The sequence below is a fragment of the Aplidium turbinatum genome, chromosome 7 (genome assembly GCF_918807975.1).
Source record: "Aplidium turbinatum chromosome 7, kaAplTurb1.1, whole genome shotgun sequence".
In the NCBI taxonomy this organism is placed as follows: domain Eukaryota; kingdom Metazoa; phylum Chordata; class Ascidiacea; order Aplousobranchia; family Polyclinidae; genus Aplidium; species Aplidium turbinatum.
Window position 1 is genome coordinate 11,103,356 of NC_137478.1, and position 15,681 is coordinate 11,119,036.

At 39.6% G+C, this 15,681-nt stretch overlaps 1 protein-coding gene across 2 annotated transcripts; it reads right to left on the bottom strand.

Moving 5' to 3' along the window:
- Window positions 1-10,265: 10,265 nt before the first annotated feature.
- On the bottom strand, window positions 10,266-14,420 carry LOC145774834 (uncharacterized). 2 transcript variants are annotated; one of them, XM_082586157.1, is made up of 6 exons: window positions 14,351-14,420; window positions 13,192-13,353; window positions 12,408-12,546; window positions 11,884-12,067; window positions 10,902-11,030; window positions 10,266-10,400 (listed from the first exon to the last, which is right to left on the bottom strand). In XM_082586157.1, the coding sequence occupies exons 3-6, from the start codon at window positions 12,438-12,440 to the stop codon at window positions 10,387-10,389; spliced, it is 360 nt and encodes a 119-aa protein (XP_082442283.1). In that variant the 5' UTR covers window positions 12,441-12,546; window positions 13,192-13,353; window positions 14,351-14,420; the 3' UTR covers window positions 10,266-10,386. The 2 variants fall into 2 exon arrangements, with proteins under 2 accessions (XP_082442283.1, XP_082442284.1); XM_082586158.1 differs by lacking the exon at window positions 14,351-14,420 and adding an exon at window positions 13,634-13,715.
- Window positions 14,421-15,681: the final 1,261 nt, after the last annotated feature.

Below are 15,681 nucleotides of genomic sequence, written 5' to 3' on the forward strand. Positions count from 1 at the left end.
AAAGCAGCACCAGTTTTCAAGTTAGAACAAGATAAAACGTTCAGTGATACAGAGATCAGCAGGCTTAACAGCGACAAATTTCACGCGTTGAAGCAGTTTTTAACATAGCCGGACTCAATACAAGAATGGTTTGTTCTTGATAAGAAACATCTAAAGTAGCATCTACAATGATCGAAAAATACTTGTAACTACGCATTTCATTCAAATATTTTTAAGTTGATAAATTTTTATTTTAGTCCGGTAGTAAAAATGTGCCCCCCTCTAAAGTGACAAAACAAAAAACTACTCGTTTTTCCTTTACAATATTATGCTAGGGGGGAAAGTAGCCCGACTTCCCCGCTCTCGGAGCCACTGAATCTATGTTCTCTAACCCTAACCCTCGTTGATCGCAGTTTTCGCAAATATTTTTCCGCAGTTTCCGCTAACCGCAGTTTCCGCTAACCCTAACCCTCGAGTTGTTTGCGGAAACTCCGATCAGCGAATTCGGCTTTGTGCTATTAAACTGCGATCAGCGACTTCGGCTTTTTTAATTTTTTCTCTCGATCTTTTCAGGGTACGAACTGTTCAGGGTACGAACTAGGTTGCACCCGTGCAGCTGCATGCCGCATATATATTTATTTGATAGTGTAAACTTAACTATTGCATTTATTACAGCTTTAGATATTGTTTATTTCAATGTTTGTAAATATCTGATCACACTTAACTTAATTGAGTTTGTATGATGTTTAATAGAGGCAAAACTTGCATTTGGCTTCTGAATAAGCATCCCATTGAACACATCCTGGGTAGTGTGCACACAACCCCCTTGTTTTTTACTTTTTTGTGTACTATTGACTTGTAGATTTGTGAGATTTTTCCACTAGCCAAGAATCTTTGCTGGTCCAAAAATTAGTGGAATTGGGGCACGTTTATGTGGGCCACCATCACCATCCCATTCAAATTTTCAGGTTTGCCATTAAGTAAATAGCCTATTGAATTATCGGTATTTTCACGCTTAACAGAATTTGTATGTTTCAACAAAATAATATGCATAAAACTTTTGCCTGTTCGACTATCTATTGTACAGGTAATTAAAAGAATATGCTTGTCTATACGAGTTGTCTGTGAATTCACATTTTTTACGCGTTGGAATAGCTAAAAATACAACTCCAGTGAGTGGAAGTGGTCTAAAATTCTAATTTTGCACTGGAAATAGATCAAATACACATAGAAAGTTACCAATAGGCTAGTAAGTTTGCTACATGAAAGCCTGGTATTGAATCTGTACGTATACAGTAGGCTATATGGTGATTCCCCTAACCACAAATTTTTGGTAAAATAACCCGAAACACAAATTTCAAAATAAACAGGCTAATATTTGTTCAAACTCAAAAACTGAAATGGCACAGGCAAGAAGATTGCTATCCTTATTTCTACACTAAAAATTATACCAAAACCGCTTTTCAGAGGGTCCCACGAATTACCCATAAGCCCCATAAGTACCCATAAGCACCATAAGTCGCGTCGAATTACCCATAAGCACCATAAGTCGTGTCGAATTACCCATAAGCCCCATAAGTCACGTCGAATTACCCATAAGCTCCATAAGTCGCGTCGAATTACCCATAAGCACCATAAGTCGCGTCGAATTACCCATAAGCCCCGTAAGTCGCGTCGAATTACCCATAAGCCTCATAAGTCGCGTCGAATTACCCATAGGCATCATAAGTAGCATTGAATTACCTAGAAGTAGCGTCGAATTACCCATAAGCCTGTAGTGTAGAGTGTAGTCTATAGCCGTCTAGAAGCCTTGTAGTCGGCTGCATAGCCGAGTGGTGAGGAGCACTGGCTGGGCGTTCCAAAATATAGTTTGACACCGCTCAAGAGCAGGACACTTGAAGGCATGCCTAAAGAGGGACACGAAGATTGGCTTCCTTGCCTTCTCATCCGCTCATGTGTAATCTGCAGTTTGCTGCAGCAGATGGAGTGTTTTGTCCGATAAAACTCTTTAACATTAGACAATTTTCCCTATGAACCAGGTGACTGCAGCATAGCAATCGTTCTCGCACTCAGCTAGAGACCTAATTCTTGCTTTGAACTTGATAATTAAAGAAAAAAAGAATAATGGCAATGGTGGGAATCAAACCCTTGTCACCAAATTCAATAGCCCTTTGGCTGAACCACTCCGCCACGCAAGCGCTCGCAAAATTTTGCTTAATTTGGTTTATATGGGTAATGTTTCGAGAACGCTCACAATATCATCAGTTTAGTTTGTTTTTATTTCTGACCATCACAACGAAAAAACAATACTATACGACAAACTTAGCAGAGATCTATAATAGGTAGAAGCGACAAAACGCGGACGTTGTAACGTGCATGATACCAAAGCAGGACAATCAGTTTAAAATTACACGATCGCAAGTCGCAACAACGACTTGCAGATTAGGCTACATACAAGTTGACATGAAGGCGTAAGTAATTCCACGTTGCTTATGGGTAATTCGACGCGAGTCGAATTACCCATAAGTCGAGTCGAATTACCCATAAGCCCCATAAGTCGCGTCGAATTACCAATAAGCCCCATAAGTCGCGTCGAATTACTTACGTTTTCATGTCAGCGTATATGTAATCTGCAGGTTGCTGTTGCGACTTGCGACCGTGTCATGTTAAACTGATTGTCCTGCTTTGGTGTCATGCACGTTATAACGTCCGCGTTTTGTCGCTTCTACCTTTTATAGATCTCTGCTAAGTTTGTCGTATATCGTTTTTTCGTTGTGATGGTCAGAAATAAAAACAAACTAAACTGATAATATTGTGAGCGTTCTCGAAAAATTACCGATATAAACCAAATTAAGCAAAGATTTCACGAGCGCTTGCGTGGCGGAGTGGTTCAGCCAAAGGGCTATTGAATTTGGTGACAAGGGTTTGATTCCTACCAACGCCATTATTCTTTTTTTCTTTAATTATCAAGTTCAAAGCAAGAATTAGGTCTCTAGCTGAGTGCGAGAACGATTGCTATGCTGCAGTCACCTGGTTCATAGAGAAAATTGTCCAATGTTAAAGAGTTTTATCGGACAAAACACTCCATCTGCTGCAGCAAACTGCAGATTACACATAAGCGGATGGGAAGGCAAGGAAGCCAATCTTCGTGTCCACCTTTAGGCATGCCTTCAAGTGTCCTGCTCTTGAGCGGTGTCAAACTATATTTTGGAACGCCCAGCCAGTGCTCCTCACCACTTGGCTATGCAGCCGACTACTAGGCTTCTAGACGGCTATAGACTACACTCTACAGGTTTATGGGTAATTCGACGTTACTTCTAGGTAATTCAATGCTACTTATGGTGCCTATGGGTAATTCGACGCGACTTATGAGGCTTATTGGTAATTCGACGCGACTCACGAGGCTTATGGGTAATTCGACGCGACTTATGGTGCTTATGGGTAATTCGACGCGACTTATGGAGCTTATGGGTGATTCGACACAACTTATGGGGCTTATGGGCAGTGGCGTAGCTGGGGGGGGGCGGGGGGGGCGGCACTTTCAGACAGGACGTTTGTTTTTATAATGCAAAAGTACACGAAAAATAAAAGCAAACAGAATGGCAACGTTCAAAACACAGGGCCGGATTTAGCCTAAGCGCTGCCCTAGGCAGATACGAAAAGTGCCGCCCCCCAAAAAAAATTTTTCGATGGTGCGCTACGATTTATATTTTCAATTCCTTACAAAAAAGTTATTTGCACTGTTTATTTGAATACATCAATGAATGTCATTGTATAATGAACTAATTGTTTAAAATCGCTTGCGGCGGGCTTTTTCTCTTGCAAACAAATCAATAATTTCTTCAAAGTCTGTAGAAACAAGTAAAGATGAGTTAATCCTCAAAAATGTGAGATCATTCATGGTTTACATACTTTAAGCATCAAGGCAAGTACACAAAATAGCCTGCAACTTTTCCATCAACCTAACATTGACTAAAAACATTTTTTCTAGGCTCCTTTAAATTTACTAACAGTGAAACAAACCGAACAAAGATTAATAAAAATTGCACAGACAAACCCTAGTCCTCCATACTAAGCGAGACAGAAAAATAAAACAAGCGCTAAGCAGCACATATTGTTGAAAACCAACCAAACGTGAAGTACTCTAGGGGCGATAACTTGCCATACATGACTTGCCGCACTGTTTATAAATGTGTGTGATGTGATAACATATTTATTAATTCCTATATATCTGTTGTGAATTATTATATTCACGTACAGTATTATCATTTATCAATGTAATATATTCGTATATTTTGCCGCCCCCAATAATTTGCCGCCCTAGGCAACTGCCTACTCTGCCTACTGCTAAATCCGGCCCTGTCAAAACATCTTAAATATCTAAAAACGTTTCAAATTTTCATGAATTTTTCTGGCGTTATGTTTTTAATACGTTACAAAATTCCTACTAGCCTTTATTAAGCAGAGGCGGAAATATGCTCTTCAAATTTGGGTAGCCTTGTAAAAGGTTACAAATTGATTATTTTAATGCTGCAGTGCTTGTGCTTTTGCACTTGTGCTTGTGCATTCTGCAGTGTTTGTGCTTTTGCATTCAGTATATTACTAAATTATAGTGGTCAGTGGCGTAGCCAAAGGGTGGGGAGGGTTAGGGGTTTCAACCCCCCCTTTTGAGAAAAACTAAATGGAGAAAACTGAATCACTCTTTGAATTTTACGAAGCAGATCTGCCGTGTATAAACGCCCTTGCTATTATATCTGAACTGCGTATATGTGGTATCGATGTCTGTTCCCGACAATTTTCACCAAATCAAACGTCATATAAAAACCGTTCAAGTCTACTGAATATTACGTCATGGAAATTCCTAAAACATGAGCCAAAATTGCACCAGCGTTAATAAGACTTGTGTCAGACCTGTTTAAATCTGTTTGGACCGGTTTGGGCCTGTTTAAACATGAATGCATTGGTTCACTAGCTCGAACACCTGTTGAATGACTTCATAATTGTTTTTCATTATTGCGTCACAGTACTGCATACGTGAATTTGAGATATTGATATCTATTCTGGTCATTCGTAAAATGATTGTTTGAAAGTTGGCCGCTCATTTAACTGTTGGCTTAGTGCTTGCTAGCTGGACAAAAGTTCCGTCTTTTATCCAATTAATCTGTATTGTAGTGACAGTTTTTTAGAGGTGTAGGCGTTGCATCTATTTTCGATAGCCTCGGGCTAATTTTACTGGAATACACTGTTTGAATAGACGTTTCGAAAGTGTGTTTATTTTTGGGTCATTGCATGCAGACGAACGGATTTGGGAATCTTACGTTACAATTTTCCCACGAAGAGATTATGGTTTACCGCTGTGACCATAAAAAATAAAAGACGAGTTCTTGTTAGCTGGTAGGCCAAGAAGCACTAAAAGCATAAAAAATAAAAGACGATTCTCTGTCTAGTGTTTGGCACAGAAGCACTTAGAAGCATAAAAAATAAAAGACGAAGTTAGTTAGTTGGTAGGCCAAGAAGCACTTAGAAGCAAAGAAATAATAAAAGAAGATCTTATTGGTTGGTAGTCTAAAGAAGCAAAGAAAATTAAAGACATTTCTTCTCAGTTTGGTGCAGAAGAAAAATAACTTTGACATTCATTGGCAAGAAAGAAGATTAAAAGGCAGTCCATCTGTGCTTGAAGATTCAAGTGGAAGAATCCAAGCAAGTTTTGTGGACTTTAGGACTTCATACTCGTACAGATACGGTATCGTGCATTTAAATTCTTTTTTGTATTTTTACGGTCTTTGCAGTTAAGTTTTTTATAACTACTGTAATAATTTTGTGTGTTTGTGTAACTTAATTTTTTTAATTGTTAAATTTAGCCCTGACATTTAATATGTCTACACGCGGTGGTGACAGGGACTCGACCGCCGTCGACTCGACTGAGTTTAAGCCTGATGATGTTCTTTGCGGTCGGGCAGGCCATTCTGGGGAGGGACCCATTAACGATGAGGCTAAGTCAGTTCGAGAGGCCCGGCATCTTAGACGGGATATTTTGACTCAAATTGGGAAACTTTCTGTGGCCCTAGGTTCTTTGAGTGATAAGCAGGAACTGTTAATTTTTCGATCTAAGTCAGCGTTTCTTAACCTTTTCTGACTCTAGCACCCCTGTAAACAAGCTTGAACAGTCTCGCACCCCCTAACTATCATTAACATACAACTACTACAGTGCCAGCCAAAAGTTTAGTAGAGGCCGAAATCTTGACATGCTTTCACATCGACGGCGATATACTTTGTAATGATGTCTTTTATTGTTGTCTAACAAACTGTACTGCTGTTTTGATTCATGATTTGGTATTTGACTTTCATTTTCCAACAGAAATTCAATAACCATATGTAAGTGAATCAACTCTCTTGAAACGACAGCACAGTTTGTTAAACAACAAGAAACTTCACTATAAAATATACCGCCAGCGAGCAAAAAGCATGTCAAAATTTCGGTGCCGCCATTGAACTTTGGCCTGCATTATTGAAAGGAAAGCAATGTAAAAAGGGTATCGAGAGTCTGTTCACGTTCTGCGGTTGGATGCTTCAACTGGTGTTGCCGAAGTCTAGCAGGCTTCAAATTTGAGTTGCAAGAGACGAAATGGCAGGTCATACACTGTGCCCGGTCTGGTCCTCCTCGATTGTCCAGGAATACAGTAAAGCCATACTTGACATATTCGTCACTCCATTTGCGAATCTGCTGATACTGGCAGAAAGACGAAAAAATGCAGAAAAGTAAAAGGGCATTTTTTGATATTATACTGCATGCATTTAGCACCCCCTAAAGTCAATTCCAGCACCCCCAAGGGGTGCTAGCACCCCCGGTTAAGAAACGCTGATCTAAGTTATCTACTTTAGAAGAGGAATTACGGCATTTCCATGCTCTTTTGAGTAAAATTGTTAACTCTGCAATCTTGGCAGAACTTCGTGATAGGGTAGATCCCGAATTTAACTCGTTAAAAAATAACTTCGAACAAAAAGAAAGTGATTTCTCAGATAGGTTGGATGCTGACATACATCCTGAGGATAGCGCCTCAAACGTAAGCACTAGGATGTCTGAGAGCTCGTCACGGATAGTTACACAAATTAACCTACAGTTAAAACGAGAGGAGCTCCAGATACAAGCTGAGGCCGAAGCGAGAGCTGAGGCCATACGAGCTGAGGCTGCTGCGAGAGCTGCAGAGGCCGCCGCGAGAGCCGAAGCGAGAGCTGCTGAGTTCGCACTCAAAGACGCTCAGTTGAGGGCTGAACAACGAAAAGAGGTAGTTTTAGCTGAATATCGATCAGAGGCGGGCTCCCGGCGTAGCTCTAAGAAGAGCTCTTCTAGGCATTCCAGAAGTGAACATCAATCGCAGTTTAATTTACCTAACCTTTTCCAGACGCCTGTTCAATCTGTAAGTGGACCAGTACAATCCACATCTTTTCAAGATGTTTCAGGAGGTCTCGGGGCCGCGGCTAAGGGTCTTCCGAAGGCTGTAGAGCCAAGGTCTGTGAATTATAACCGATCTCCTCCCCCAGAGCGTACAGGTCACGGGGCCGCCATTAGCAGTAATGCTTTGCCCCCTTCAAAGTTTTCTGCGCCGCTAGTTGCTGATCGCCCAGCTACACGTAATTTGGGTGGTTGTGAGAGGCGTATCGTGTCTCCTGATTTTAACGTGTTTGAGGATCGTGATCGGGCTGTGCATGTGACTGAGCCCACTCAGCCCCTTAAGGGATATAGCTTGTCTTCTCCCGCTAAATCGAGTTCTCAACAACAGGATTGCTTTTTTGAATACCAAAATAGTAGGACGTTCTTCGATAAGGCGGCCTTGATTGGTTACGATGGTAATAATATGCCATTTGTCTTCTTTAAAAATCGTGTTATGGCCTTGATGGCAGCTTCGCCCTTTAAGGGAACTCGTTTGACTTTGTTGCAAGCAGCTTGTGTTAGAACAGCTGCACAAACGATTGCTAATTTGGTTTCCGACACTCCTGGCTTGTCAGAGGAAGACAGGATAGAAATGTCATTAACTCGCTTGTCTCAACGTTTTGGAGTTCGTGGAGGTCTTTTCGCAGAACCGGAAATTAGAAAGTATCGCTATGGTAGCAAATTGACTTCGACTTCTTCCAGTGATCTGAAAGAGTTTAAAGATGAATTGTCGCAGTGTCTGCTTTACGCGCAAGCTTATGGTCAGCGTGATAAATTAGAAGGACGTTTTGTTCTGGATTTGGCTAAGCGACTCCCGTTTGACGCTAAGCAGCGTTATCTTGACTTTTTAGGTGATCAGTATGGTAGCACTGAGGAACCTACCTTTCAGAGTTTGTTTGAATTTGTAGTACGAGAGGAAACGCGCAAGTCGACTGATTTTAGCATTATGCTAATGGGCGATTCTGGTGAGTCGCAGCATTTTAAAAAGTTTGGCAAAGGAAAATTGCCTTCATGTCCGGTTAGGCAGACGTCTGTAAAACCCCATGATAATGTCATGTCAGGAAGTTCGCAGTACTCGACTGCTGTTGGCGCACCGCGCGGCGGTGTGGCCAGACGTAGTGACATACCGGCATGTTTTTGTTGTTCGTCACGTGGTCAAGTTGAATATCATTTTTTGTCTAATTGTAAAGAATTTTTGCGCTTGACACCTAAAGGTCGGAGAGATGTCATTGTGAAAGCTGGAAAATGCTTGAACTGTTTGCGCCAGCATATGGTTAAGGACTGTAATCATGCAAACAACTGTCGTCAGTGTGGGCCTAACAACGATAGGAAACACTATTTTCTTCTGCATGATTTTTATGTGACGTCACGTGATTCTCTGGATTCGGTCGGTAAAGATGATGCTGGTGCCAGAGTTCCTGTGCGTAATGTTAAGATTGGAAATGTTAAAGCAGCCTTTAACCGCGTTACTGCTGCTCGTGTTTTGAATCCAATGACTGGCAAATCGAAGTTGGTGTATTGTCAGCATGACCCTGGTTCGCAGTTGACCTTTGTTTCGAGTGATTTGGTGTGCGAACTTGGTCTTAAACCGTATGATAAAGCGTCGTTTAAAATGGATACTCTGGCTGGTCAGAAACCTACTTGTGCTGGCCTTGTTAAACTCAACATCCAGTCGTTAGAGACTGATGAACTGTTTTGTGATATAACCTCGGTGGTTAACCCAGCTTGGGCTGACGATGTTAAAACTTTACCTCATAAACAAGATTTAAGTGGTTTCCGTCATTTTCATGACGTGAATATGTTTCATTTGAATGATTGTAGTACTGTAGATGTACTGATTGGCAATGACAACGCTTATTTGATGTGTGCAAAAGAAGCTTTGCTCAATGCTCACTCCTCTCGGTTGGTTGGCTTGTGGTGGTAAGTCACCCTTAGTTGAAAGCGTTGCTAAAGTGTGCAGAGTGCAGACGTCTTCAGAGTCGGATGTCATCTCTGGCTTTCAGCGTAAAATTGAGTCTCGCGATATGGAAATAGCAGACCTGAATAAAGTCATTCAGGATTTGACTTTGCAAAATGAAACCTCCCAGCAAACATTGTACTTCGGCCCAACGTAGTGTGACAGTTGGTAAAATAATGCTCCTCCGTTGGCACTACGTTGTGGCCGAAGTTGACCCAACGTATCTTGCACCATTCGTCGCAGTTGGGACAACTTCTTTAAAATATTTGGGCCAACGTTATCCCAACTCTACACCCAACGTAGTTAATCGTTGGTACCCTACGATGGCCCAACGTATTTTGCACCATTCATCGCAGTTGGGACAACTTCTTTAAAATATTTGGGCCAACGTTATCCCAACTCTACACCCAACGTAGTTAATCGTTGGTACCCTACGATGGCCCAACGTATTTTGCACCATTCATCGCAGTTGGGACAACTTCTTTAAAATATTTGGGCCAACGTTATCCCAACTCTACACCCAACGTAGTTAATCGTTGGTACCCTACGATGGCCCAACGTATTTTGCACCATTCGTCGCAGTTGAGCCGACTTATTTTAAAATCTTTGGGCCTACGTAATCCCAACTCTACTGCCAACGTAGTTCATCGTTGGTACCTACGCTGGCCAAACGCACTTTGCACCTTTCGTCGCAGTTGGCCATACATATTTTGCACTAATCGTTGTAGTTGAGCAGCGTTGGTTAAACTTAACCTGCAATTTCAAGTTGACACTGTCCTGATGATCCATATGCCAATACGGTGACCATCTTCTTATACTGAGCAAATTTAAGTCAATGATATAAACAAACGTAAAGTTGTTGAAAAATACATTTATTCGAATGGTAAAATGCACCACCCATGCACAATTGACAGCTACGACAAGACATGCACAAAAGTCTAAAAACACAGTGGACTGAGGTACTTCATGCCTCATCAGAAGACTGCGCCTGGATGTTACAACGTGATCTGTGACGGCCTCAAACGCAAGTACCTATAAAACAATATGCAACATATGTAAAGAAAATATACTGTACAGTGCAAATTAGATCGTGTTTACAGCACCGTGAAAGAACAGACTCTAATTGCTACATATCTCATGGATATGTGTATGCAACACCCGGTTATTTTACAATAACAAGCATTTTTTTAATACATCCTAACATTCCTCAGTATGTTTTAATTCTGTAATTCGTAGCCTATACGAATACGATGGGCTGGGGAATGGGTATACCGTTATGTTCTATTAACCTCTAACATTAATGCACATTCGTTAATCGTGTTAATGCAGTTTGCTTTCTCTAACCAGTGCAACTTATTATTGTTATCGTTTGATAGATCTTCGAAGTCAAGTCTCTTAAAATGTGTGCATATTTCTTGAAGTTCTGCTCCAGTAATAAACTAATCGCTGGTTTAGTAAATAAAAATGCTTTTATTGCCCTTATTGAGAGAATAGTAACGATTTGTCAGTGACGGAGAGAACAAATGAACATACCCGCAGTACTTTTTTTAGCAAGACGTTTAAGCCGGCCCCCATCGCGGTCTTCCCACGTCTTAAACCAGTCGCCCAGTTTGTGGTCGATTTCTTGTAGAGTGCATGATTTCGTATTGCTCTGGACAACATCTATAAGTAAAGCAGTTTTGTAAACAAATAATGTTACATCGATTTTTATTTTTACACAATCATCTACAGCAGTGGCCAGCAGCTCTTAACCTGTGGGTAATTACTCAATCTGGGGAAGTTTGAGGTCTTCCAGAGGGCAATGAGCAGGACAGTGCAAATTGTTACCAATTTTTAATCAAACTTAAATCATTGTTGGGTTTGGCTATTCCATTCAATTGATTGCCAAAGACTAATAAAATTGGTACGAATGGAATTAATTTTATGCTGCTGTTTGGAAGTCTTCACGAGAAGATGCAGAACAACATGTTCTTGTCGAAGGTTGCTTATTTGTGCGACTTTTTCTCTGACATAAACGCCTTGAACTGCTTGCAGGGCAAATGGACAAGGTTATGGGATTTAATAGACAAATAATAGATTTAAGATGCCCACCATGCTTAAGTGGGGTAACGGGTCAGAAAAGGTTAAGAAGGTTGCTCTACACTCTACTCTACAGTCTGTTTCACGTGCGTGGCACGAACATCTGTAATGAAAATAAAGGCGAGGACATCACCATAAGCATAGCCGCCGAACCCGGGAAGGTCGGCCTTCCGGAGCTTTTCGCAGAGAAGGCCACCCTTCCCTGCGAAATCGGCCAGATCAACTTTCTAATCTCATCTTTTTTATTGCACACGAGTAAACAGCAGGTTGACAAAAAAGATTACAAAAAAGGTAAACTTCAGATGCTGCAAAACTTATGTTATATCTAAGGTTGTTATTTCATTGAAAATTAATCATGAACAGTAAGTATATATTCTTTCTGGAGACGATATCATACCAACAAAAGGTGAATACAAAACTTAAACAAACTACTTACCTACGACCATGTTCTTTAAGTTTTGCATGGAATCAAAAGAAAACTTTTTCTCTCCACTTAATTTATTTTTCCCCTTCCCGGTCCGCGAGACGTAACTTGCGACTTCGTTTAACAGCACCTGAGGCATCAATCGATTAACCGTGTCGTATAGGCTTCTTCCTTCTATACGACACAGTTGTTTGAACTGCAATAGAACAGATGGATGTTGAAATGCATAAGCCGAGATCGTTGAAACAGCCCCATCAAACAGTCGCGGTGCGTACCAGGCTACCAGCGTACAATGGCATGAATTTTTTTGTATATATATTGGTGTGTACCATGTGATTATGTGCGATGAATTGTGCAATTAGCCTGTTGAGGCAGACATTAAATGGTTTAGAATTTATTCATTCAAGTTTAAACTCATTTTAGGCTAAATAAAAAAACTAACTCCCCACACATACAACTCATGTATTACCAAAAATGTGGGTGACTTTAGATAGGTAATGCGCAGTAAGAACTAAGAACATATCGTGTTCACTAACCACAATCTGATAGGTCTCCTCATTCTCCAGCATGCTGTTTACGGTTTTTAATTCCGCTATGGTTGTAGCAGGAAAAGGAACATCCTCATTTGATGTTGCTCTGTCAGAATTGTTTGAAGATAAGTGAACACTTTTCCTTCTGTAAGCAAACGTAAATCCTGTTACAGTGAGCATCTGTATACTTAATATCTACTAGTAGTTGGGCTTAGATTTGTGCTTGTAACCCAATATTGATAACCTTAACCACGATGTCTGGTTGGCTAAAGCTTGCTTTCCAATACAAAGCACTGTTCTTACTTTTGCAACACAACCGCTGTGAGGACAATCATGGGTTCCACTCCGATACCAAGTTTGGTCAGTTACTCGGGAGATGACAATAGGAAGGGAGACTAGATCCGGGTGAGAATCTTTTTCAAGGTGCCACACATGACGATTAGGATATATATTTAAAATGGACAAAAACACTTTAAAGTTTTCAGAAAAGAGGACAGAAAAACTAGCGACAATCAACAAACAAGGAAGAAATTTTTACAGAAGCAGATAATTCTTTATGTCCGCTTTATCCAGGTCAGCCGTTTTCTTCAGGACTGCAGACTGTGGGGGGAAAAGCACTTTGTTTTTTAGGAGGGCAATGAAACAATGCAACAACGTAATCTGTACTAAGTGTACATACTAATCTGATTATGGTCTAACTTGTTTCATATCGTAAAACCTTATAGGAAGTATTACAACAGTTAATCGCTGTTTCATGTTAACAATTATGTCAAACATTAGATAGACATACCTGTGTTTTCTCTTTTCGTGCAAAACACCCTTGGATGAAGATTGTGATTCATTGTCATCTGTTGATGACAATTCAACATCACTTCGTAATGTTCAAAAGTGAGAAAAACTAACTGGTAAAGGTGATCAGGTACTATGACACTTCCTCAAATGGGCGATCAACCTAACACAGAAAGCAATCATTAAGAAAATAAATCAATAGTTTTTTTTCAAGTCTAAACCTTAAACCATTTGACCAAGTAAACACTCACAATAGTATTTCAAATTTTTTTAAATATAATTTATGTTGTGGAACCGGTTTTCTTCCTATAGGATTCATCAGCACAACTGGATCGAAACGAAATAATTACAGAAGATTACTATTAGCACAACTAGCCCAAAAAAAAACCGCAAATATACATGTTAAATAAATAAAAAAATAAAAGTCACTAAATGTCCAAAACCTTCATATCCTTGCTTTATTCTTTTTCTTTTCTTTTTTTTCTTCATAGTATTGCCAAATACAGAAAATATTGCAACAATTTGATACGATATCTTACTAAAGCTGTCCGTACAAGCAGCAGTAAAAAGTAGAATAATTGAGATGAGTTTTACAAGTATGATTAAGAAATGCTTATGACGGTGCAATATGGAACAAACGCTTCTATTACATCATCATGCTAAACGTGCAAGATGCAAAAGGTTAGCAATCAATGCGGCAGAAATATTTGCGTTTTTTTTTGGGCTAGTTGTGCTAATAGTAATCTTCTGTAATTATTTCGTTTCGATCCAGTTGTGCTGATGAATCCTATAGGAAGAAAACCGGTTCCACAACATAAATTATATTTAAAAAAATTTGAAATAGTATTGTGAGTGTTTACTTGGTCAAATGGTTTAAGGTTTAGACTTGAAAAAAAAACTATTGATTTATTTTCACTTCGTAATGTGTATTCTTTACACCATCTTTCAGCCCTTCGCAAGTCATCTAATATAATATGTATCAAAATATATGTTAAAGCTTTCATAGATAAAACTAAGTCTCATTATAAGTACTAAGTTCAGGTGTCGTGAGTGGTCAGTAAAGCCCATCGCCGCATGCTTTGTATCCGGGCCGCACAGCTACTCGAGTAAGATTACTGCAGCAGTAGCGAGTCACTGGCAGCACGATGTGTGAAACTTACCCTTACTTCATTCTAACACCACACACCTAGCAAGAATGAAGTACCAATTTATCATCTTGGTGTGACTCAGTCCGAACTTGAACCCGATACCTACAAACAGAGGGTGCACATGCTAACCACTAGGCCAGACAATCGGTATAAAAATGCAGATAATTCAACTGAACAGCAGTGGACACTGGAGAATGTGCAAAATAATGGTAAATCAAGCATTTTAACACAATTTGCTATTTTATAGAAAACATTAGAACATAGAGTTCGCAAATTAAACTTCAGTCATATAACATGTATAATATATTGAGATGTAGCCCACCTGTTTCATAAAGAATAGTAACACTGTATTCTGCTCAATCACTTTTAAGGGTGGCCATTGATTCCAACAAACCTTTGTAGCGCAATTTCGATGCACAAGGTGGCCATTTTGACAAATGTTTTTCACGGTTTGACCAAAGTGAACATACTTCCACAGGCAATGTTTACTTCCACAGGCATGTTCCGCTCTTTACAAAATTGCACAACTTGGTACCGGTACATTGCATTAGTAATTATATAACTAACACCTACAGAAAGTTCTGATATAAACTGAAACACAATATGATGTAAAGAAGTGGTTGTCAAAAGCCGGTCCGCAGAAGATCTTACTTTCTCCAAAGCTTATTTTAATGGAAGTGGCTATTTTTCCACAATCAAGTGTTGCCAGAGTTAGGATTAAAGTTAGGAAGGGTTAAGGTAAAGGTTAGAGTTAGGAATAAAATTAGGATTTTGATCTTTGCCCGGGAATAAAAATTTTTCCAAAATACAAGTTTTTGTTTTACATAGCTTAACTTTTCTCAAATTAGGGCAGAATTTCTTATCTGGCAACACTATTCAGGCTATTATTACACTATATAGTGTAAATATAGCCACAGCCTATTTTAATATGGAGTCATTAGCATATTGTCAAATTGTGATCGTACTGTGAAACATGCACAGCTGTAAAACTGACATGTCTCCATGTAAAATTGTTTGATAATATAAGTAAACTTTTTGATGACCTAATTCTGTGCTGTTAATGATATTTTTGTGACAAATTGTGCGTAGTTTTCAAAAATTTTGAAACACAGAAATACATAACCAAATGGGGAATTTTGTCCTTGATTTTGAAAAATTTCAAAGTCGTTGGTGACGAAAATCTAGAATTAGATAAATTTGAAGTTCCAGGATAGTCAAAGCCTGCAATGGAAATTTGCCAGAACCGGAGTTTGAGAAAGCAAAGATCTAAGTCATATATTTTTATTTGAGGAAAAAACTTGATGTTGTCCAGTGTAATAATTGTATGCACTGGCAAGTAAACA

Coding starts and splice junctions, on each gene's coding strand:
- LOC145774834 (XM_082586157.1), bottom strand. CDS start 12,440: ATGCTGGAGAATGAGGAGACCTATCAGATTGTG. Junction 12,068..12,407: donor AGGAGACCTATCAGATTGTG/GTTAGTGAACAC, acceptor GTTCTATTGCAG/TTCAAACAACTGTGTCGTAT. Junction 11,031..11,883: donor CTTAAAGAACATGGTCGTAG/GTAAGTAGTTTG, acceptor CTTTACTTATAG/ATGTTGTCCAGAGCAATACG.